Source organism: Hypomesus nipponensis, chromosome 12 (assembly GCF_054491055.1).
Source record: "Hypomesus nipponensis isolate SF chromosome 12, ASM5449105v1, whole genome shotgun sequence".
Classification (NCBI taxonomy): domain Eukaryota; kingdom Metazoa; phylum Chordata; class Actinopteri; order Osmeriformes; family Osmeridae; genus Hypomesus; species Hypomesus nipponensis.
The window spans coordinates 9,294,249-9,318,609 of NC_140372.1; the positions used below are offsets into that span (position 1 = coordinate 9,294,249).

Below are 24,361 nucleotides of genomic sequence, written 5' to 3' on the forward strand. Positions count from 1 at the left end.
GTTAGTACAATGTTGAACAATTTTGTTTTTATTTACTTGGCACTTGAAGCAAACATATTTTCATTTTGTTTCGGCTATATGCGCTATTTCGATGAAAAGTAATTAAACAATGTCCAGCTAACAATCGATACATTTGCGCAACGGGAAGACCTTTATTAAATGGTGAAATCATCTCATAAATTTCACTGGAAGGAAGCCTACTTGTAACTGAACAGTTTCTTTGATAATTAGTTTGACCGCCCAAATAAGGATTTCACTTCAGAATGTCTAGCCCCATGTCTTCATAAATATAGAAAGCTAGGCTATTTGTTGCTTTTATGGCAAAATATTTATTTGAGTTCATGAACATAATCTATATGACATATACATAATTTACAGAGTTATCAATTCTTCTCAAGCTAACAGCATTTCTTTACAAGTATGAACAAAGAACAGTTTAAAACCCCTGTATTGCAAGAGATTCCTGTGTAAATAAATGTCCTTTGCATAAAAGCATGTGGCAAAGCAAACTGATATTTAAAAGCATAAACTCCCCATCTCATCAGAATCCTCAGAGCAACCCACTTTCAACATTGCATCAAGAAAAAAAATATGTTATGACATAAAAAAATTAAAAAAAATACAATTGTTAAATATGGAGTGATATGGAATGTACATATTAGTGTTAACAGTTGTATAAATAATGATCAAGTCAGAATCAATGTTAAGTGTAGGGCTAGGCCAACTCCTTATGTCATATTTATCAGCAAATACCTTTAGGGACAGAATCAAATAAAACCGACAAATAAAAGACGCTACACTATCTGAATTAACATCCCATAGAAAACCAATGTGAGAGAAATATAACGTGAGTTGTGAGAGATGATACAAGAGGAAGCGCGGAAGTCACTGCACCTGACGAACAAATAAAACCAATGATGGCTGCCGTTTCTAAATATCTTATGAATGAGAGGACGACTTAATTTACACTCAACACAAACACACACCCAAACACAATAGTACATACTTGCAGATAGCAATACTTTTGAATTATATTTAAAATACTACCAAAATATTTTTAAATAATGTAAAAAATAGGGAGTGATGTTGAGTCCTACTGGCAAAATAAGTGCAAAAACAGGACTTATGTCCTTTAGAGACCAACACTGCAGTATAAGCCATGGAGTCATCCCTCATTATGGGAATACAAAGCTGGACTGCTCTGTGTGTGTGGATGGAATTTCAAGGGAGGTGAATGGAGCAGAGGCTGAGAGCTGAAATGCCAAAATAATACTACTAGATTTCTCGACAATGGAATCGCAGCACATTTGATTTAACTTTAAAGCTTGCAAATACACCATGCCATGCTTTTATGGCTTTCGTAATCCCTAACATTTCAAATATATGTATGTAAAGGATGTTACCAGATAATTCATTTAAAGACTGTCAAAGCACTATTTAATGTAAATGATTTGCAGTTGATATGCTGGAGAAAAGCAAATAAAGAAAGAATTATGAGAATCACATATCTGAGTATACCAAGTATCTGAAAAATGAAAGGAGTGATTATTGGTGTCAACACACTCAATTCCTCATCATTCCAAGCAATTCCAGTCCATTCCATTCAACTTTCCCGTGGTATCTCTCCTCCAACCAAACCCCCTCCCTTTCCCCCGTCCAATGAGCAGTCAGGATATTAGTCCCACGTCTTCCTCTTCCTACTTCTTTTATGACACGCAGCAGGTGGAGGATTTGGGCGGCTGCTCTAGGATGGACTCCCTGCGGAGGTCGTTGGGCAGCGTGCCGCCGGCTCCCCACACGTTGAGCTCGCCATAGATCCCTGTCTCGATCATCTCCTCCTGCCAGGGGATGGCTATGTTCCCCGAAGCAAACTCATCAAAGAACACATTGTCAGGTTCGTCCAGGTTGACGCCCTTCACTGTGGAGAAGGCGCCCACATCGTCCAGATCCTTGGCGTACACTGTCTTGGAGTCGGGCACGAACGGCGGTGGAAGGATTCCTAAAGGAGAAATAAATGGTAGTTAACCATCGATAGTAAACTGGTGTTTATATGTTGGTTTGGCTTCCATGATGTTGTAGATATGTCTGCCATGATCTCTTACCCTCATCCAGCTTCCTCCAGTTGATCTGGTTGAAGAAGGGGTGTGCCCGGATCTCGTCACATGTGCCGTTCTTGATCCCCAGCCTCTTGTCTACCGCCTTACACAGCAGGCCCTCACAGATGGATTTGGCGTTCTCGCTGAACTTCTCTGGGTAGGTCACCGGATCGTTCAGGATGCGCTTCTTCACTTCCTTGTTCTCCACCTGGATGAACGATGGATGGACAGCCAGGTTTCAGTTTTCACCTAATAATTTATTTCCCCTATTGCATCTAATGGTGAAAGGCAGTACAATGATTGTACATGTATGTACATACATACTGTATGCATAGTTTTCAACATTTTTACGTACATTTTGTCTGGATTTGTTTGCTAACATTAAAACACGATTTACAGTATCAGTGTCTTGCCATATGTTGGCAAGATTGAGCCACTGAGGAAAGTGTTAACCCATGAGGTTCTCAAGATAATAGAGTATAAAAAGAGAGAGAAAGACAGAGAGAGAAAATAGCTACATAGAAACAAAGCACATATGTTAAAAGAAAGGTGAGTAAAACTATATTGTTGAGGGGGGGGGGGGGTGGAGGCTAGGTTGGGATCACCTTCTCTCCACGGGTTCTGAAGGGGCCCTTGGCAGCGAGGAACTCAAACAGAGTGACCCCCAGAGTGAAGTAGTCTACAGAGTAGTCGTACTCCTCTCCCTTCAGCAGCTCAGGGGCCATGAACCCTTAGGACAAAGGTCACAACAAATCTAATTAGACTATCAGCCAACCCCATCATCATTGTCAGTGCCATCGTATCTCTTGGAACACCTGGCCCTAGCAGGCCAAACTGTGGTGATACTAGGCATGTATGAGCCCTTAATATTGACTCATAGACTATTTGTCTGGTATGAAGCGAGTCTCACATACTGTAGGTAGGCCGCTTATGCTAAATGAATGGGGGACAGTAGGGGTCAAGTGGCCTGATGGCAGCTAGGGGCCAGCCACTGTGCCACTACTGTACCTGGGGTTCCAGCATAGCCTTTGATCTTGTCCTGGTTGTCCGCCAGTTCCACAGCCAACCCAAGGTCAGAGATACGCACGTTACCTGGGAGCAAACACCAGCACAACGGTAAATACACGTCAGAGATACTGGGCCTATTGGGCCTGTGAGCATGTCTCAGTCTGTTGTAGAGTCAATGTGTGTGTGCTTGTGTGTGTGTGTGTGTGTGGTTTGGAGTTCTATATCAATCTGTTGATTTGACCTTCATTATCTAGGAGCACATTCTCAGGTTTAAGGTCTCTGTAGATGATTCTCTTCTGGTGGAGGTGCTCCATGCCCTGGATGATCTGGGCTGCGTAGTAACAGGCTCTGGGCTCGTCAAAACCTGGGTTGTTCTCGTCCACGTTGTAGATGTGATACCTAAGAAAACACACATGATACGGACAGTGCGTACACTCTGTTTGAGATGTGGGACATGTCGGCATTTTCAGAGAGACGTGAGATGTGTAGGTTTGTGATTGCCGCTGTGGGTACAGGTCGAGTGTGACTGACGTCCTTGAGCGTGTGCGCGTGGATGTGTTGCGCCTCACCTCAGGTCACCTCCGTTCATGATGGTCATGACCAGACAGAGCTCAGTCTTGGTCTGGAAGGCATAGGCCAGGGAGACAATGAATCTGCTGTGGACGCGTGCCAGAATCCTCTTCTCCACCATTGCCCCCTGGAGGAGAGGAGGAGAACATGTATGGTTCACAGACAGTCAACACACAGACACAAATATCCTCTCCACACCAAAATCCATCCCAGATCTGTTCCATTTATAAACAGAGCTTGTTGTGTTTGGCATTTAATAAGGATCTCAATAATCGCTGCTGGGTAGTTAACATGTAAGCCACAGGTGCATTGTGTTCTGTCATGAGGGCTACTGAACCTATGAGTTTCACTGTCTAACCAGCCTGGGCCCTGCATGATCAATTGATCTGCCGGTGAAACCAGGTCAGAATTATGATGTCCAGCATCTCTAACCATGTGTGTAACCTTGACATAAAACATCAGTAGACGTACAGTGTTTTTATTAAGAACGGACCTCTTTCACAATCAGAAGAAAACCTTCTGACACGTTATACATCTTCACACCTAGTACCTTTTGCCTTTGGTCAGCCATGGACAGTCTCAGACCATTATTCCATTATTTCCCATGTCCAGTACCTTATTTTAGTCTATCTTTAACCTAAACTCAACATTTCCCTTCCCACACCTGTTACATTCTGATATCTTCCATTCATTTTAGTGACAGCAGTTTTCATGTCAGTAATCGCAGTTTCATGCCACTAGCCTTCCCTACTCTACCTTACACACAGACAATGTTTTACAGCTAAGATTTCTCATCATCGATGTCACAGGAAATGCAGGGAAGTCAGTGTACAGTGAAGAGTGTATGGGAACATTAGGCAACACGCTTGAGTGTTGTGCAATAAAATCCCTAATCTGTAAAGCTGTGACTGTCTAATAAAGGTCAAGGTGCCTGTCCACGTAAGTCTTTATGTTAATCTATTAAGTATTGCTCATCCACTAGAAATGATCTGGATGATCTGATCAACTGCAATAAAATATGTATTCTAGAACTTGTGGATGTGATACAATTGAACCTATAATCCATTCAACACTTGGAAAACAATCATAACATATAAGGTAAAAAAAGAATGCAACAAATGACCCTGACCTTGATGTGACAATCAATCTGTACCACAAGTACTCGCATCTTTCTTCTCATGCATACTGTACCACAATACTGTTAGGAACTTCACTATCAGGCTGCTTTGCACCACAGCCATTTATTTCCTCTCACCCCACATATGAATCAGAGAGGAAGCCCTCATTTCTCAGCTCTCTCACCTCATAGCCTTTCCTCTTCTTCAGCCTCTTCTTGTTGAGCTTCTTGCAGGCGTACAGTTTCCCCGAGCCCTTCATCTGGCAGGCCGACACCTCCCCGAAACCGCCCTTCCCCAGCACGCGGAAGTCCAGGAACCAGTCTTCATCCATGGGCTGCATCTCCAGCCACTTCCACTGCAGGAACCTCTTGAGGTACATGCTCTCCAGGAAGAAGGTGAAAGGCACCTCCTTGAGGAAATCTAGCACGCTGGCCAGCGTCTCATTGAAGAGGTCGTCGGACGCCTCCTCGTGCTTCTCCTTCACCTTGGTGATGCTGTTCTCGGGCAGGAAGGGACAGAAGAGTTTGGCGTCGGGCTCCATGTAGCGTGACAGGATCTTAGACGCCTTCTTGGCGCGGTCCTTGTCCTCTGCCTGGTTGTACTCCTCCACATCCTTCCACAGGCGAGATGGACCTTTGTATTCATTGTTGGACTCTAAAAACTCCCGGAACAGGCGCTTGCCGATGGGCTGCTCCACGCACACGCTCTGGAAGCCCAGGTCCAGAGTCTCCACGAGGCCCTCACACACCGTGATGTGGGGAAGCTTGAGGCGGGCATGGTACTTCTTGTCGCGGTTGGCGGCGGGGTTGGCGGTGCCGTCGAAGCTGCCGCGTGCTGAGATGTAGGCCGAGTTGGCCACCACCGTGGTCAGGCTACCCAAATCCATGGCTGCAGAAGAAGAATGTCAGATAAACAAGGATAAATTGCAGTGAAAAAAGGCGTAAAGAGGTTCAGGGTAGTATGGACCAGTAAGGACCAGCCCCAGCTTTCTTCCTCGTGAAAATGTGGGGGGGGGGAGAAAAAACAGACAGATGGACAAACTGTACTAAAATCCTGACAGGAAATGCCAGGGATTAGGGTTTCCTCCACATTGGATAATTCAGTTGAAGAATAGTGAGAGCATCCGTCTGTCTGTCTGTCCCCTGCAGAGCTGAACACAGAAAAGACAGGACAGCAAGCATTCAACGACTAAGGCTGGGGTATACCTAAGACCGAGGTTTAGCCCCTTCCACTCACACACACTGTTTGTGCACACACACATACACACTCATACACACAGATCTGCCTGACTCAACACCTTTCCCTAAAGACTTTATCCACTAACTCCATAATACCTTTCCCTATGTGTACAGTACACTGGATAATGAGGAAGACTGCGTGAGTGTTTGTGTAACAGAGAGAGAGAGAGAGAGAGAGAGAGAGAGAGAGAGAGAGAGAGAGAGAGAGAGAGAGAGAGAGAGAGAGACAGGCGAAGCATTTGTCATAGATTTCTGTGGTGGGCTGAAGTGGAATGTGCTGAATTTAAACCTAGACCGAGAGTCACGAGAACAACTTCATCTCAATGAAAATGTCTTAGTAACACCACCACAACATGCAGCCGTTATGCAAACAGAGACTGACATTGTGAATGGTTTTGCCATTCAAACACAATGTGTTCAAAGGGGACAAATCTACACTAGAAAAGTAAAATGTGAAGATTTACATGTGAAGAATTACAATGCAGTGGCATAAATAAAGTTAAATCATGTGTACAGGATTTTTTCAATTGCTTCCATATTTCTTGTAGAGAATGAAAGCAAACTACCGAGGTATTAAAGTACAATTGCTTCAAGTTTTATTGGATTGATTCGATTTGAGCCATGTCATACGAGTATTAACCGTCTGAAAAGACGTGGTTTATGATCCTTTCGACCTTTCATTGGGTGTTCATAGGGGTCATTTGAGTTCTAAACTGCATCCATCTTGGGACTTATTCAAGGTGACACTCTCTACATGTCCCTCAGGCCATGACGTGTAACTCACACCTGTACACCCTTATCAACAGCTATAAATGAGCAGTCCCAAATCACGGATGTCTTGTTGTAAGAGCACAGGAGAAGGAGCGAGAGGACCAAGACGACGGAACCTTGAGGACCGTAGAATAGTGGGAGAGTTTAGGGACCTAAAACACCTCAGACGTCCAGCGGAGGAGAAGCGAAGGACACACGCTGGAGAAACCTCCTATGCTCCTCACGTAGAACTGTCGTCAGGTTAGGAAACCACAGTGTTTTGGTCGCTGCTTCTGCCCACATCACTCCGGTCGTCAACATGGCCACCCTGAAGGAGAAGAGGACTTGCGGCCAGCGCTGTGAAGACTTTGGCCACTTTGTCTGGAACTCTGAAAATGGGACATTTATGGGCCGGACACCAGTGAAATGGGGTAGGTAGAGTTTGTATGCAGATGTTTAGATTGTGTAAGTATGCAATTTATTGTCAAAATATTCACAAACCATCTCATCTTTGACTGTCCAAACAGGTATTAACAAATACCTATCCAACTACAGGTTTTCCAAGATCTGAGATAAACAGCGTTTAAACATGAGCTAGTGTGTTGAGTAATGTTTCAGAACCTTATGCTCAGTTATAAATGGCTGCGCAATTGGAGTTGTCACCCACAGACTTATGATCTCCCCTAAATCTTCACTGTAAGCTCTCTCTCTCACACACACACTGTAGAGACACAGGTCGACAATCAGGCCTGACATTGTCCTGTCCTTCTGATATCACGGTGTGCCAACGTGTTTGAGTGTGTGGACATTAGATTACTGGGGTTGGCGGAGGGTGGTGGAGAGATAACAGTGGTAGTTTCTGAGGGAGGAGAGAGTCTGGTCAGCTAGCGTCCTCTGACTGATCTCATGGTCAGATTAGCCCCTGCTCAAACCCAGAGAGGGCACCTTGGCCCTGCCATCGTAAATACAGACGTCTGTGTAACCATGACTGGAACCCCAGCAGAACCACAAGGAAGCCACTGGACTCTCGGATATGAACCTAGCACAGATGGCACATGGTTGCCACTATCTTCTACATGGTTACAGAATGAAACATACACAACTAAAGGACAGATTGTGAGGCAGGCCACAATAACCAACATTTTCAAGTACAGAACTTGTTGAAAAAGAAATCATCTGTTGGCCCACACGAGGATCAGGATTTTTAAAAAGTATAATGGCTCTGTATTTTGGTAACTCCATCCCTCTCCTTCTCTTCTATAGTCTACATTAGTCTGTACTATGTGGCCTTCTACGTGGTGATGACCAGCCTGTTCTGTCTGGCCATCTGGGTACTGTTGTACACTCTGAGCCCCTATACCCCGGACTACCAAGACCGACTCATATCACCAGGTGGGCCATCCACAGACCAGATGCATAACACAACAACAGGATCTCCAAAGATTTAACCACTTTAACCACTCTTACAAAATGGGATTGTACAGGTTTGTCATTATAGACCACTGGCTTCACCCCTACCCTCACACTGATGTCTCTCTCTCTCTCTCTCTCTCTCTCTCTCTCTCTCTCTCTCTCTCTCTCTCTCTCTCTCTCTCTCTCTCTCTCTCTCTCTCTCTCTCTCTGTGTAGGGGTGATGGTGTGGCCAGATTCGTATGGAGAGGATGACGTGGAGATCACCTACAATATGTCAGACAAATCTTCCTGGACAAAGAAGTCCAACTGCCTCAAACACTTCCTGCACCGTAAGTATTGAGTTAATCACAATGTTTTGTGTTTAAGTGTTGTAATGGTTTTGTATGAGGGATACCCTGATAAAATACCATTGTGTCTTACCCCCTTTATCTTTGTTCAATTTAATTTACTTCAATCTTGTTTCCACTATCCCCCTTTCTCCTCTCTGTCGCTCTTTTTCTCTCTGTCTCTCACAGCCTACAACGATGATATACAGATGCACACAAACCACAACAACTGCACCAAAGACCAATACTTCATACAGGACCATTTCCTGGCGCCAAATCACACCAAGTGGTCATGTCCCTTCACCCAGAGCATGCTGGGACCGTGCTCCGGCCTGAATGACACCTCATTCGGCTACAAGACCTCAAAGCCATGCGTCATTATTAAGATGAACAGGGTGCGTTCACAAAACAAGACTGTAAAAAATGTTTGCAACACATTAATATATACAGAACATTAATTATACTATGTTACAGTCGGACCTCCCCTTTTACAGCCCCTCCTCCCCACAGTATATTAATGGTTCCTGGAGTATTCACACGAATCACATAAAATGATTCCAAAATGATGACTGTAGAGATTGTGAATGGAAATATTTGGTATTTCCCCTAGGTCATTAACTTTCTCCCAAACAATGGGACAGGCATGCCCCCGCATGTGAACTGCACTGTGCTGGTGAGTAAGAGCTTAATGTCTGCTACGGCTACAGTTAACCTAACAATTCTGGGTGTCCCTCTCAGTGTGTGTGTGTGTGTGTGTATTCCACTAGAGCGGACAGGAAAACGTGAACAACATTGAGTACTTCCCCACCAATGGAACCCTAGACCTGTCCTACTTCCCCTACTATGGCAAACTGGCCCAGGTAAACTCAGGGCTGTGGTCTCTTTTCATGGATAAATCGTGGTCTCAGACACAGAAATAAGTCCCCAGAAGGCGCAGGATCGCTATATCTATAAGCTGTATTTCTAATCCATACAATATATACATTGTGATTGTGAACATGAAGAAACCTCACCTATTTTCCTGTTCCCTCCATCCTCTCCCCTTCCACTCCCACCCCCAGCCCACCTACATCAACCCTCTGGTTGCGGTCCGCTTCACTCTGGTGGGTCACATGACGGCCAAGCTCCAATGCCGGGTGGAGGCCCACAACATCGCCTACCAGAATATCCACGACCCCAACGAAGGCAAGGTGGTCTTCTACCTCACGGCTGAAAGATAAGACAACACTAGAAAATGTGTGTTACTCAACCATATGTAAAGAATAAAACAAGGAAAAGGCAGGTTTTTCTAACCTGGCAACCCTTCTACCAAAACATTAATGAGAAACACTATGAGGGGTACTGTAACTTCGTAATGTAAGCATGACTTGAACTTGTACAAAAGTAATGCACATCAATTAAAATCTGTGTTAAACTGGGTAGTATATATACTGTAATACTGAATGCTTTTTAAGCTATGATTTTAACAGTTTTAACAATTTAAAAAAAAATTGTTTCATTATGAAATTGTATACAAAGTAGGAGGAGAATGTAAAAATACAGACATTATGTACAAATCCAAAAGTTGCCTTGGTTCACTGAAGTACAGAAATATGCAACATTTCGGGACGTTTCCTGAATGAAGAACTGTGTGTGCTTCTCTGTCCCCTGGGATTGACATACTAATAGGATGATAATGATGATGAGTTTGTTTATATTCCTGCTGACTGCAGGGTCTGTGCTGGTGATCAGCTTACACCCACAATAGATGAGTACGCACACAAGCATGTACACACACACAGAGTTGGACACAGAACTCCCTCTCTCTCCCTCTCCCTTCCCTCTCTCCCTCTCCCTCTCGTGACACAACACCACCCTCTACTGTAGAAGAACAGACATCTATGCACCTCCAACACTTCCAGACTACAAGAGGGAAATACAAAATACACCTTCAGAATAACCCTATCTTTATTTATAAATATGCACATATTTCCCAAAACATGTCATACATCATGGTATGATTGGATGCATATTATAGTATAATAAAAAATATATCAAGAAAAGAAGAGGAAAATGACAAAAACCTCTTTGTGCTTGGTGCCCCACCACTTACATTAATCTATAGACTGTTAGATAGATACATAAATATAAACATCAATAAATGCAGTCAGTCTACCGAGTACTTAATAGACAACAATGGAGATGTAGACATATATTGCAATGCAGGAATTTGACCTGGTAATATATAGTGCTGTCAATGCTCAACAGTCACTGGAATGATACAGATAAACAATATTAAGACAAACAAAATAATGAAACAAACAGTATACAGCATTAATTGTCATAGGAGTGCAATAAACGCATAGTATGCAAAGCCCTGAAAGTATGTGTGGGTCAGTGTTATGCCTGTAATATTCTGCCACACGTCTCTACAGCTTGACATTCAAATACAGCAGATAGAAAGTTACAGTGGAATGGAAAGACGAGTATTCCTTTATATCCTTTTGGGAGGATGTGGGACACAAATACGTTCGGTGTTCAGTAGCTGTAGTCATTATGGAATACATTTGAACGGGCAGAATTCTAGAGTCATACAATTCTGAACTTATCTCCACGATTCAGCATTTATATCTCAAATTTGGTCCAGGCTATACAGACTCACCCAACACAAGCAGACTTCTTAGACCTAACATATTGCTTTGACCCTAAATCTATGCACCATCAACATGATGACACAAAACAAAAACCACCCTTATCAAAAAAAGAGCTCATCTCGAGCTGAAAAGATAGACACAGTCTATCTCCCATTGGAATGAGTGATTTGGACAAGCTAGCAGGGCTTGGACTGGAGCCAACAGAGAGCACTGCCTGCTGAACAGGGTCAGATGGGCGCCTTGCGGTCCGGGCGGGGCACCCACTTGTGCGTGGCGGCTCTCCAAAGCACCGGGGCCAGGAGGAGACTGAGAGTGGTGACACTGAGGACCAGCAGGTACACCTGGGGAGAGAGAGAGAGAGAGAGAGAGAGAGAGAGAGGGAGGGAGGGAGAGAGAGGGAGACGGAGAGGGAGAGAGAGAGAGGGGTAGAGATAGAGATAGATAGATAGATAGATAGATAGATAGATAGATAGATAGATAGAGAGAGAGAGAGAGAGAGAGAGAGAGAGAGAGAGAGAGAGAGAGAGAGAGAGAGAGAGAGAGGGAGGTAGAGAGTGAGAGTGAGTGAGTGAGTGAGACAGAGAGAGAGTTAGAGGGAGAGACAGAGAGACAGAGAAAGAGAGAGAGCGAGTGGTAGAGAGAAGGGGAAGCATAAAAAGACATTAAAGGAACAAGCCCTCTTCAATATTGATTCACGTTCACATGTTAAACCTGACAAACGACAACTAAAGCTACCAAGCCAACGACTGACTTCCCCCGTCACTGACCTCTCTGGAGATGATGCCCGCCCTCCGGGCGCGGCTGCCAAGCACGAAGGAGAACTCGCTGACCTGCGCCAGGCCGGCCGACACGATCCAGCGGATGTGTCTGGAGCCCCGTGGCAAGATGGCTGACAGGACTAGCACTGCCATCAGAAACTACAGGAGAGGAGGGGAGATGGGATAGGCTAGTGTGAGAGGGGGTCTGACTCCACCTTCCTCTTGACCAGTGAGTGAGTCAGATGAGAAAGTGAATGAATGAGTGAGTCAGATGAGAAAGTGAATGAGTGAGTGAGTCAGATGAGAAAGTGAATGAATGAGTGAGTCAGATGAGAAAGTGAGTGAGTCAGATGACGAAGTGAGTGAGTGAGAGTGGGAGAGTCTCAGGTGCATTACCTTCATGACGACCAGTGAGAGAGTGAGCACCACGAGGATGGTGAGCTCATACAGCACAAAGGTAGGGAACACGTGGAACCCTGCAGCAGACGACAGAACACACACTCAGCAAGTGAAGACCCATCGTGGTGAACTGACTTTCCCCCATCCAATCACACTAGAGCACATCTTTAACTCGGAAAATACAGAGCCTAAACAAAACTGAAGCCATAAAGAGCCCAGGGACACAAGGTACATAGGGGAAGCCTCCTGACCAATAGAGGCGAAGAAGATGATGGCCAGGAAGTCTCTGATTGGCTCGATGCAGCCTAGGACCTCGGAGGTGACCATGTGACCCTGGGAGGAGAGCAGCGCTCCGGCCAGGAAGCAGCCCAGCTCCATGGAGACGTCCAGGAACTCGGTCACCTAGGGGACGGTCACGCAGACAAGACGGGGGTTAAAACCGACAAAGTCGCTGCCAGAGGGAGAAGAAGAACCAAGGGCGAGTGAGGGAGACCCGAGAGCGGAGAGCCCCATCTGGTGGAGAGGAGCTGGCATTACCGTGAGCATGACAAAGATGAAGGCTGTGGTTCCCAAGACCAGGATCTCCTTGCTGCCCTTGCTCTCAGCGTGCAGCTTCTTGTAGTAGGGCCCGACCAGGAAGGCCCTGAGCAGGCCGCAGAGCAGCAGCACTGCAGCCAGGGAGGTCAGTACCTGGCCCAGCAGCAGCACCACATGCAGGCCCCCCACCAGAACACTGCCACACACACACCACACGGAACACTCGTGACACTTCAACCATCCATGGATTTTTGTTGTTTAGGTCTATGTGTGTGTGTGTGTGTGTGTGTGTGTGTGTGTAAGCCTCACTCACCTGCCCAAGTCTCCACTCTGAGCCTGGATGAGGGTGGGCATGACAGCGATGAAGAGGCCCAGCTGAACGTCTTGCATTACCAACATCCCCAGGAGAACACTGCTGTGGTCCAGGTCTCCTAACCACACACACACACACACACACATTGTGCATTAGGCAGTGAAACAGCATCATACCCAATTGAGCAACATTGAGCTAACATTGAAACAAACGTCTGAAATGTTCTGACACAAGCGTACACACCCTCCTTCTCTGCGCTTGGGCGACCCCCCCCAGCCAGGAAGCGAGAAACCAAGGGCGTGCTGGAGAGGGACAGGCAGCTGGAGATGAAGACTGTCTGGGTGGGCCGAATACGCAGAACCTGTCCCCATAGCAACCCGGCCCCCACCATCAGCAGACTCAGGCTGCAGGAGCCCTGCACCGAGGTCTTCCACACCTTCACACACACACATCACATATTACGCAAAGCAAGGCTAGATACTTTTGCCTTTATGTTCCAGATCAGAAAGTGAGTGAGTCAACTTAATTCTCTGCTCATTCGCTTAGGGCAGATTTTCAAAGAGGGGAGGGAACAAACAGAAAGAAAGAGAGAGATATGCACCAGGTCAAAGGTTAAGATTCAGGAGTAAGGCAGCAGCAGGCCATGTGAGTCTAGCACCAGTGGTGGGATTCATGATCGATGGTACACGAACATAGTAGATGGTACATGATAGGGGACACATGACAGACGGTCTACGACACGATAGAACGTGAGGTACCTTGCGTAGGCGCTCAGGGGAGAACTCCAGACCCACCACGAAGAGGTTGAAGAACACACCCAGCTCTCCCAGCGTCTCCACCTGCACCATGGACTGCACACACAGCACGCTAACATCAAATCCACGCTGACAACACCCTATGCATACATTACGTACAAAGAGGCACAGACCTGTCGTTGTTTCAGTCCAAGGTACGCACAACAGACTGACGTGCACACATTTACATTGAGTCATTTAGCAGACGCTCTTATCCAGAGCGACACAGTAAGTACAGGGACATTCCCCTCAAGGCAAGTAGGGTGAAGTGCCTTGCCCAAGGACACAATGTCATTTTGCACGGCGGGGAATCAAACCGGCAACCTTCTGATTAATAGCCCGATTCCCTAACCGCTCAGCCATCTGACCCCCCCCCCCCCCACACACACACACACACACACACACACCTTGATGCTGTTGAGGCCGGAGGGGCCCAGAAGGATCCCACAGACGATGTATCCGAACATAGGGGGCAGGCCCATCAGGGTGCACAGCCAACCGCACGGCAGAGACAGCATCACCACCGACACCAGATCCTGAGCAGCAGCACACAGAGCCAGGTCAGGCAAAAGCAGTCAAACGATCTCCCTCTCGACAGTTTAGAACACTCAATGAAGCAGTGGGTCGGTGACCGTGTCGTGTCTGTGATGCTCCACATTTTGGGGGGAAGCACCCTTTGGTTCAGTTTAAGCTCCATTACACTTCCATTCTGGCCTATAAGAGTAAGGGTCAGGGGTCAGGCTGACCCTGATGAAGTGGTGGTCGGCGCGAGGCATGGTTGAGTCCCTGGGCTTGGTCAGGACATACTGGTTGTTCTGGGAGTCAATGAGCATGCTCAGTCCAAGGTCATCCTCCACCTCCCTCCTCCGGGACACGTTCTTTCTCTTCCCTCCATCCTCGTCGTCGTCCTCCACCCTCAGTACCGCCTCCACGTTCACTCCCTTCATCTGCACGGCAACAGGGTGAACAGCCAATCAGCGACAACACAAAGCAGAGGTGTTTCCTAATCTATTTGGATAAAGAAACACTTGACACATACGACCGATTGTTCTTTTCTTTTCTTTTTTGAGGCATTTTAAACAATCCACAGAGGATACAAGTCAGCGATGTGACCTGTTTGTTGTAGTCAAAGGCATGCTCCTCTATCTCCTCCTCCAGACGGTCAGCTGCCCTCCTCACGTCTTCCAGGATCTCATCCAGCATGGACAGGGTCTTGTTCTGGGAAAGGGCGCTCTTCAGCGCCTCCTGTTGGTGCTTCTCTGCAGCTACCAGCTCCAAGTATTCCTGCTCTTCCTAACAAACACACACACATTTCACAAACGAACACACACAGTTGCACACTATGCTTATGTTTAAAATTGCACTCAAATATACAACATTTAACATGTTTTATTCAAACAACCAAGAAACTGAAAAATAGGAAGGCCATCCAGTGTCATGTGGCTGTGACAAATGTGGAGTGTATTAGGAGTGTATTAGACAGAATCATGCTGTCCCCACGCAACCCATTCTCTGCCTCATCCAATCAGAGATAAGAGAAGTGAAACCTCTCCAGCAGTGGCCAGGGCCTTTTCCCCTCTCAGACTGTTACCATGGCAACAAAACTCTCCACCTCTGTCAACCAGTCATCTGGTCAAACTCAAGCTTTAGAGCCCTCTATTATTCAATCAGGAATAGACATGTATGGGCTGGATAGAGGTCAAATGAGCTTTATTATTGACAAGTCAGTCAGTCTACACTGCCAAAGACAGTCACTGTAACACCAAACTAACATAAGGACAATGCCAGAGGTAAAGTTCCTACTCCCTCGGTACTCAGGATGGCGGCCCCTGTCGTGCTCCCTCTGACCTCACCTTAATGGCTGCCTCCCTGAGGGCCTCCAGCCTCTGGCGGCTGCTCTCCTTCATGTTAACCACGTCCCTGTAGTCCCCCTGTAGCGCCCTCTGTAGGCCAACCACCGCCTGGAAGACCGAGCGCTCGCTCTCATTCAGCTCCTTCTGGAATATCTCCAGAGTGTGGACCTGCATAGGGGGAAAGCACCAGGATGAGGGGTCTGCCATTTTGGGAGAAGGAAAAGAAGCTCAGACTATCAATGGATCTGTGGGGCACAACAAGGTACTGGTGTAACGTGTTGGACCAACAGAAGGTTGTTAGTGTAAAGACTAGGAGACAAGGATGACGGCGAGTCACCTGGAAGAGTCTCTCAGGCTCGGAGAGGGCTCGGTCTCGCCCCACAGCATCGGCCGCCACCCCCAGCTTCCTGACCACGGCGTTCTTGTGCCGTATGAGCCCAGCCAGCCGCTTGCAGTTGTCCGTCACCCAGCTCCGCCCATGTGTGGCCGCCGCCCCCCGGCCCCGATGCAACTTGATGGCATGCTGGGCCACCTGGTCTCTCTGCAGAGCCCCCACCAGGCCAAGGCACAACAGTGCATACGCAACCTGCATCCAACTTCTAATGACTCACCTGGGGAGAGATGAGAGGTGCGGTGGAGAGAGAGGAACGAAGAGACGAAAACCCTGCTGATTAAAAACAGGTTTTCAGGGTAAGTTCAGTGTGGGAACGAAATAACTACATCAAGAGAAACAAGGAGAGATAAGCAGGGACATGCAGAGAGAGAGAGAGAGAAAGAGAGAGACAGAGAGTGCAGTCAAGAAAGTCATTCTAATGGCTTTGTAAAATGACACAGTTCAAAGAATCAGGTTGCCTCTGTAGGCGGGGCCAATACCTGAACTGCTCAAACAACACCTTGCTCAGGTACATTATCTGCCGAGGCACACCTGCATTCTGTGGCCCCATCCCCCCCCCTCCCCCCGAGCATACCTCACTCCATTAACAGCTGTCACATGGCCACTGAGAGCATACAGGATGATGAGTCATCCGTAAACAAACTGTTAAAAAAGCATGGAATCGCACAGCAAAGTGCTGGAATCAAGCATGTCATTGCCACTAACGATATCAACGTGCATTTGATAATAAACGTGATCGTATTTAAATAAAGTACAATTATATTGAAAAGAAAATCGGGCCTCAATAAGATTCATCCTGTAATGCCAATCCATCGGTCAAAGCATCTCAAAGGAAATTGGAAAAGGTTTGTTAAAATCCAGGAAGGTGATAGGGAAGTTGGATGTGTCCTTATCCTTGGATGTGTAATTATTCAATTAGTGGGACCATACCTGTGTATTCATGAGTCACTGAGGATTGATGCTGTTCATGCTACTTCCAGATCCTTCTTCTTTGCTCCTGCCAGCACAACTCTGCCACTACTGCTGTCAATCCCTTCTCTGTAGTGAATGTTCACTGTTTAGGACTCCACTGAGAAGGTGTTGAGAAACAGGTAAACACAGATAAGAAAGGTGTAAACACCTTTTTAGGCATAATAAATAACATTACAAATGTAAAAGTTCACCAGTGAATGAGAACTTATATAGACAGCAACCTAACTTCATTATTATACTTAATGTTTCTTTCACTCAAACACACTTATTTCTTACCAGATCAAGAAAATGATGCGTTATCGGATGCCTAGCGCTATGTATTACGTGACCTACACGGCAAAAGGCTACACATCATTCATTCACCGTCAATGAAATCCAGCATAACAATAAACTTCAAATGTCGATTTGTCATTCGGTAGGCTTCTCTAAAATGTCTTGTCAAAATAAATGTGCGTATGTATACCTACTCGAGTAATACGTCGTCTTCTCAGTATCCTACTAAACTCCACAGTAAATGATCAACAACAATCGTCCTCTTGTGATGCCCACCCCTCCCCAATGCCACATAGCCAGCTCCAGCCAGCGCTACGCTGCCTGGACCTTGAGGCAGGCATTCACTGGGCAACAAACTTCATGTTTTTCCAGTTGTAAGACCCTTTGCTGTGGTCGACTACTTTTTAGCTAGCTAGCTAAGCTTAACCACGTCTGTCAGGTATGTATGTTCGTTATCGTTTAATTCTTATACTTGTCACTTTGAGAAATGTGAAACTGTCGTTGTGCACACCAAATCGTGTAACTTAGCCGACATTATTAGCCTAGCTTGTAACGTAATCGAAAGAATCTAGAGGCTGTCAAAAGAGCTTACGCTGGGAAGCCACTAGCCAGCTGCTGCTAGCTAGCTGCGTTAGCATGGCAGACGGGTAGAGAACTTAGTTCTGCGAACTTCTACAACTTTGGAAGGTTTTGGAAGGCGCCACAACAAATAAACCACACGCGAAAATCTCTGCAATTCGAAATGAAATGTTCAAGTCTAATGTCAAATTACTATGGTTTGTAGTTCCCCTATAAAATGTATAAATAGAGTAATTTACTTTACTTCCGAAACAATGTCTTTATATCTGCTTTGAAATCTGGGATATGTAGTTTTTAAGTTTGTTACTTTCTCGCTAATCTTGTCTACTCTTTACCTGAGTTTGACAGCAAGTGGAATTTATTTATTGTAGCTTTCAGACATCTCTAATTAGCATTTCTTGACTTATTCAAAAGTCCAAAGACTGGCCAACTAGCTTGCAAGCTCACATTGCCACACAGGCCTAACTCTAGCTGTAAGTAAGTTTGATTTACTTTAAATGTAAGATAATCCATAGTGGATAATGTTTTGTGCATTATTCGAAAGAAAAAAATGAAAACGTTAGCCAACTTTTGATAACTTTGTCAACCTAGAGAGGCCCCAATCGCTTATAACGTAGAGAACTACAATTCCCAAAGCTACCTGTCTCTGTACAGTAGCGCAGTGCCTTGCAAGCTCCTGCGCAGGCGTACAGGGGCATTGGATATCTAGTTGACCAAAACAGCGGGTGATAAAATGGTAGGTAACATCAAAATGATAAGCCCAAACGTATTACTAAATCCCCTGCAACGCGTGATAAATATAGAAACGTGTTCGAGTTGCGCATGAAAACCTGTCGTATCGGGGAGCAGGGGTGTCCTTTGCGTTATGTGTCGCATTGCTAGTGTGTCGTGCTCTGTAGCAATTTATGGGGGAAATGGAAGGTCAGTTGTTGGTATTTTGAGAACGGACACCCGCGGCACGTACCTTTCCCTTTTTGGTATGTCGCCTATGCGTTGGGGCTGAGTGGTGGACCGGAGATGGTTACGCGAGGGACTGCCCAGTCAGAGCGTTGTTGCTAGTGGAGTTCTATCGGGCGGGTCAGGTCTGACTCTGCAAGACGATGCAATTCTCACGATAGCCATCGCGCATATATAGGCACTCTTGAGATTTGACAGGGGCGGACGGCCGTGGGTGATTGTGATCAAACGTTTGTTTACCTTTGTAGCATGCAGTAATGTGTTCCCTGATGCATAGCATAACTGAAGTATCCAGTCAGATGTTCCAGGGCTTGTGAATCTTTCCTCTTTTAGTTTTGACAGTTGACAGGTCACTGTCAACACAACACTATCTTGTGTAAATCTGAATTATTTACGTGCACTTACTTTCCAGTAAAACAGATTTAAGTCGAATTAGCACCTGAAATGTCTAATCCTTGAAAAGTACTATTTGGAAAGTCAGGGCTAGAAGTGTGTGCATTCACACTCTTGCACAAGATGATGTTCATTAATTCTGGGCACTTGTGTTTGTCTTGCAGCATAAACTGAAGTCATCGCAGAAGGACAAGGTTCGCCAGTTCATGTCCTTCACTCAGGCAGGGGAGAGAACTGCGGTGTACTGCCTGACGCAGAATGACTGGAAACTAGAGGTGGCAACAGACAACTACTTTCAAAACCCTGACCTCTACTACAAAGAATCCATGAAAACCTCAGTAGACCGCAAGAAGCTGGAACAGCTGTACAACCGCTACAAAGGCAAGGATGTTGCCATGTACTGATGGGTCTTTTATTTTTATGAGGTCCATTGGCCCAAATCAGGAGGTTTAAAATAACTTGTGTGATTTGGCATTCAGTGTGTGTGTCTATCTCTCATACTTGCCTCTCTGCAGACCCTCAAGATGAGAATAAAATTGGCATCGATGGGATCCAACTGTTCTGCGATGACCTCACACTGGACCCGGCAAGCATGAGTGTTCTGGTGGTGGCGTGGAAGTTCCGGGCCGCCACGCAGTGCGAGTTCAGCCGGAAAGAGTTTCTGGATGGTATGGCGGAGTTGGGGTGAGTTAAAAATGTCACCTCTCCACTGACAAATGATTTGGCATTATGTCAGTAGAAAAAGGTGTGTGTGTGTGTGTGTGCGTTGCCTCGCCTCTCCTCACACACCCTTCATCTCTCCCCCAGGTGTGACAGTCCAGAGAAACTTAAGACACTCCTCCCCAGACTAGAGCAGGAGCTGAAAGACACGGGGAAGTTCAAAGACTTCTACCAGTTCACGTTCAACTTTGCCAAGAATCCTGGCCAGAAGGGCTTAGGTAAGCCTGGTAAACTCGAGAGACAGAAGACAGAAGGAGGCACAGACAGCTGGTGGCTGATGCACCGTTCTGGTCCCAGGGTTAGAAAGTACATTCTTGGAATTGGAATCTGTATGTGTCTACTCAGCATTTATGGAATGGTAGTTGTGAGAATGACTTCAACAAATTATAATCCTGAGGTAGTCTCTAGAATTTGCCAGAACTAGGCCTGTCCTGATTTGATTTGATTTTGATTTGTCTTCCTTGTGAAGTGTAAGGAGTTTCAACCCAGTGTGGTTTTTCTGACCTGAGTGCTGAAATTCCTCCAAGAAAACACTGGTTGCCAGCTAGTGGTTTTGACTTGTATTTCTGGGCCACAAAATTTATGTCTACCACAAAACCGCAGCTCCTGTGAGCAAAAGTTACCACAAAAACTAAACAAATACCCATATTAGAAAGTACGGTTGTTAAAAAAACAGTTTTCCTTCGAACAGTATGTGTGGTTATGTAAACTCCAGAAGACCAGAGACCGGGGTATTCCCTTGGGAGGAGGGGATACCAAGTCGTTTGTATATTGTGTTGGCATGACAACCAGCATGTCATTTGTCCAGTCTGGGTGACCCTCTCTGTTTCAGTGACACAGAGGGCCTTTGTCGTGGATTTGAAACCAAGCCTGTCTTTGCCTCGCTGTTGTATGCACACAATACTTTTCAGCAACAGCCAGCTATGAAAACACAAATATGAAAACTCAAAACTTGATATTATTGTGTACCTAAAATCTATAATCTGCTGCATGTTTGATTGGGCCATCTCTATCTTTTTCTGACCACCTCCTCTTTTCTCTACCTCACTCTCTATTCTTTGGTTAGATTTAGAAATGGCTGTAGCCTACTGGAACCTGGTTCTGACGGGACGCTTTAAGTTCTTAGACCTCTGGAACAGGTTTTTACTGGTAAGTTGCTGTGGTTGGACCCAAGTCAAAAAGAAGACACGTATACTCACGTATCAACAGCATGTTCATATTTGAAAAACCACAATTCTTGAAAAACCACAATGAGTTACAAATCATGTAAGTAATTGTCAACCCTGCATAGGAACACTGTTCCTGTTTTAGATGAGCTCTCTCTTGTGTAGTCATCATCTGACTCCTGTTTTCCTTCATATTCAGGAGCATCACAAGAGGTCAATCCCCAAAGACACGTGGAACCTTCTCCTGGACTTTGGCAACATGATCGCAGATGACATGTCAAACTACGACGAGGAAGGTGAGCCGCTCTTCAATGCTCTGAGTAAACTCAGGGTAGATGTACCCATCACCCAGCCCTGGCATGGGGCCTACACAGTGATCTAAATGAAACCCACCAAAATCCCACAATCGTCTGAAGATGCAGCTAAAATGTTTTTTTTTTCCTCCCTCCAATCAGGGGCGTGGCCTGTTCTTATAGATGACTTTGTGGAGTTCGCCCGACCAATCGTGGCAGGGGGCAAGCGTAAAACCATATAGGCTCCGCCTAGCTCTCAGTAGGGGGCTTTTTGCAACTCAATTTTTGACTTGAGAGGATTTTTATACACACACGAGCCAAAAAGAGACTAATCAGACCGTCCTGATGTTGAGGGACTGTGCACCCAATGGGGTGAGGGTGCGGGGCCGGGGAGCGATTCCAACCGCCAACTGGGGAAGAGGAGGAGGGGAAACAACAGCCGAGAAGAAGTCCTTTTTTTATTTGATATATACATTCTTTCTTTTCGTCGCCGTCGCCTGACGACCAAAGGAAGCGGAGGGGGTGTGCTCTGCTTCAACAGGATGGGTGGATGGATCTCCCGGAGTCCCCTACGAACAGTTCAATCATCCAGCTTGAAAAGCAGCACCGTGCCTCTGCCTCCTCCCTGCTTCCTCCCTGAGCTCCCCATCCCCCCACCCGCCCCCTACGTCAGATCAGGAGATTCCCGGCACAGGCAGACTGAAAGCAGGCGGTGGTTCCGCAGACGCAAAGACCGGGGCTCGCGCTCCCAGTGGGACACGCGTAGCTCTCTGGTCGATAGTGCTGAATGACATAGGACGTTAGAATCTGCATGTTTTTGTTTGTGTGTAGCTGATCATTGAGCAGCGTGAAAGGAAAACAAACGAAGCAAGCGGATCCGTTGTTTTCATGGAGTGGCAGCGTGTGCGTGTGCCCGCCTGTGATGCTCTCACCCAATCACAGGAGAGCAGCAGTGTGGTCGCCATCCATCGACCCATCGCGTGTGTACAGTGCTAGCAACTGCTTTCATTTCACTCTCAAGTCCCCATTCAGTTCTGTGTTGTAACGTTTGAATGAGGGGTCGGCTCAGATGATCCAATCATTGAGCTTCAGAGGACAAGTTCAGACTCACTTTTTTCAGATTCAGAATCGGAATAGAGCAGCATGTTTTTTGAGCTCAGCACCAGCAGATAAACACTATTGTTACAGTTGTAAGATACTGTACCCATAGTACTATGTATAAATATAGAGCTTTAGAGTAATATCAGATATCAATACAATATCAGAAAAAATACATTTATAACCATGGATGAGAAGAGGTGGGTATTTGACACACATTATGAGATCCTCAGTTTTATAGCGACTTTCTGCGCTGGTTGATTCTAGTTTTGTTTTTGGGTGTTCACTGTTTATAGGAGAGACAGTCTCCTTGACTGGTGTTTGAACCATATCCAGGTGATTTGTTTTATTCTTGCCAACTACCAACTGCACTGATTGACACTTTTTACTTCTTTTTAACAATGCACAGCAATCCAAGTTGAGTTTATTCTGTTTACAAGAAGACTACAGTTTCTAGTTGCACCCTTCATGATGTTTGATTTAAATGTTCACTATCAGTTACTGCAGATTTAGACCACATTTTTTTAACGGTTGGTTTTTCTTTTTGCTAAGTCATGGCGTACTATTTGAGTGTAAACGTTGTGGGCATGTGACTGGTGAAGACTGAGAAACCATGTCTGTATAGTCCTCTTAAATAGACAACACGCACCTTTGAACACCTCAATGAAAACAGAATGAGTTGATTACTGTGTCGCTAACGTGTTACCGCAGAACTCAGGTAAGAGTAGTCGTCTCCTACTCAGTTTTCTGTGTCAGTGTTCAAATGATAGACGTAACATCAGTGTTTCAACAACAAGTCTCATCTTTGTTGTCGGATACACGTCGTGTCGGTGTTGACTTGGCTCTCAGATGTGTCGCTTCTAACCAGAGATACTATGTTCTGATTACTAGTTGGAGCTGGCTGTGTCCTGATCACTGAGGACTTGATCTGTTGGAGATGACGCAGACCCGCCGCTGAACTGTCTTAGCAGAGCAGGTGTCATGCTAAACCCTGCTGAGAGCAGACTGAGTTGAACAGGGTCATTGATAAACAAAAGTAGGCATATTTGGTTTCATTTGCTTTTTTATGGTGTGGAGGTGTAGCTCTAGGTTGAAGGTTGTGACTTCTGTTTTGAAAATATGAAAACATGTCTTGTTTTGATGACATGGTACAATGGTGAGCCTCAGGGCGAGGGAAACATTTGGGTTTGTCACCGAACTCAAATGTTTAAAGCCGGCTTGAGTTTCACCTACTCTGTCCTCTGACAAGACTCTGTTCACCAATCTCCTGTTGACGCGCTGTCGACACTTATGTTTTACCACAGCCTGAAGCCATGACGACATGTCACCGTTTGCTTTCTGGTCAGCCATACTTCATGTTCATTGACAGAAGAACATCTTTGGCTCTGGGTTAGTAGAGATGATAGTTTTTCTCTATTTGATGTTCTTCATGTGGTACGCTATGAGTTGCCCTGTGTATTGGTCATACTCAGCTCATCAAAACAGTATTACTTCCACTGTAAAACAAAGACTATTGAAAGCATTTTGTCTGAATGCTGTTGCGGAGACATACCGTACATTACTTTGTTTTATTTTGGCAAAGGAAGCTTGTCAATAAAGCATGTTGTTTTTAACAAAGTGAACAGGCTTTGAGTCAATTTTTCTAACTGTGTGGATGAAGAACGAGAAAGGATGAAAGAGTGTAGGTCTGGTGTTGATGGGGCGAGGGGG

The 24,361-nt window shown here is 45.7% G+C and overlaps 4 protein-coding genes across 13 annotated transcripts; 2 read left to right on the forward strand and 2 right to left on the reverse strand.

Moving 5' to 3' along the window:
• Positions 1-272: 272 nt before the first annotated feature.
• On the reverse strand, positions 273-5,780 carry grk1a (G protein-coupled receptor kinase 1 a). The gene is made up of 7 exons (XM_084667706.1): positions 4,977-5,780; positions 3,674-3,801; positions 3,346-3,503; positions 3,105-3,188; positions 2,702-2,826; positions 2,103-2,304; positions 273-1,999 (listed from the first exon to the last, which is right to left on the reverse strand). Exons 1-7 carry the CDS (start codon positions 5,676-5,678, stop codon positions 1,707-1,709), a joined length of 1,692 nt encoding a protein of 563 aa, XP_084523832.1. The 5' UTR covers positions 5,679-5,780; the 3' UTR covers positions 273-1,706.
• A 1,319-nt stretch (positions 5,781-7,099) lies between these two features.
• On the forward strand, positions 7,100-9,739 carry LOC146260981 (potassium-transporting ATPase subunit beta-like). Its single transcript, XM_084668352.1, has 7 exons — positions 7,100-7,211; positions 8,044-8,172; positions 8,409-8,522; positions 8,709-8,914; positions 9,130-9,192; positions 9,287-9,379; positions 9,581-9,739. The coding sequence occupies exons 1-7, from the start codon at positions 7,100-7,102 to the stop codon at positions 9,737-9,739; spliced, it is 876 nt and encodes a 291-aa protein (XP_084524478.1).
• A 709-nt stretch (positions 9,740-10,448) lies between these two features.
• Positions 10,449-19,066, reverse strand: slc9d1 (solute carrier family 9 member D1). Of its 7 annotated transcripts, none has more exons than XM_084667576.1 (16): positions 18,989-19,066; positions 17,449-17,501; positions 17,131-17,269; positions 16,144-16,473; positions 15,807-15,974; positions 15,067-15,246; positions 14,700-14,900; positions 14,361-14,489; positions 13,918-14,010; positions 13,403-13,595; positions 13,160-13,277; positions 12,847-13,042; positions 12,561-12,711; positions 12,307-12,386; positions 11,920-12,069; positions 10,449-11,493 (listed from the first exon to the last, which is right to left on the reverse strand). In XM_084667576.1, exons 4-16 carry the CDS (start codon positions 16,396-16,398, stop codon positions 11,380-11,382), a joined length of 2,028 nt encoding a protein of 675 aa, XP_084523702.1. In that variant the 5' UTR covers positions 16,399-16,473; positions 17,131-17,269; positions 17,449-17,501; positions 18,989-19,066; the 3' UTR covers positions 10,449-11,379. The 7 variants fall into 7 exon arrangements, with proteins under 7 accessions (XP_084523702.1, XP_084523703.1, XP_084523700.1 ...); XM_084667577.1 differs by lacking the exon at positions 18,989-19,066 and adding an exon at positions 17,640-17,778 and having other exon boundaries at positions 16,144-16,417; XM_084667574.1 differs by lacking the exon at positions 18,989-19,066 and adding an exon at positions 17,640-17,778 and having other exon boundaries at positions 16,144-16,470.
• On the forward strand, positions 17,748-24,273 carry dcun1d2b (DCN1, defective in cullin neddylation 1, domain containing 2b). Of its 4 annotated transcripts, XR_014724722.1 has the most exons (8): positions 18,693-18,760; positions 19,539-19,755; positions 19,890-20,058; positions 20,182-20,312; positions 21,161-21,243; positions 21,460-21,556; positions 21,716-23,687; positions 23,956-24,273. XR_014724722.1 is itself a non-coding variant. In XM_084667583.1 (7 exons), the coding sequence occupies exons 2-7, from the start codon at positions 19,581-19,583 to the stop codon at positions 21,793-21,795; spliced, it is 735 nt and encodes a 244-aa protein (XP_084523709.1). In that variant the 5' UTR covers positions 17,748-17,884; positions 19,539-19,580; the 3' UTR covers positions 21,796-24,273. The 4 variants fall into 4 exon arrangements, 3 of the variants coding, with proteins under 3 accessions (XP_084523709.1, XP_084523708.1, XP_084523710.1); XM_084667583.1 differs by lacking the exon at positions 18,693-18,760 and adding an exon at positions 17,748-17,884 and having other exon boundaries at positions 21,716-24,273; XM_084667582.1 differs by having other exon boundaries at positions 21,716-24,273.
• The last annotated feature ends 88 nt before the right edge of the window (positions 24,274-24,361 follow it).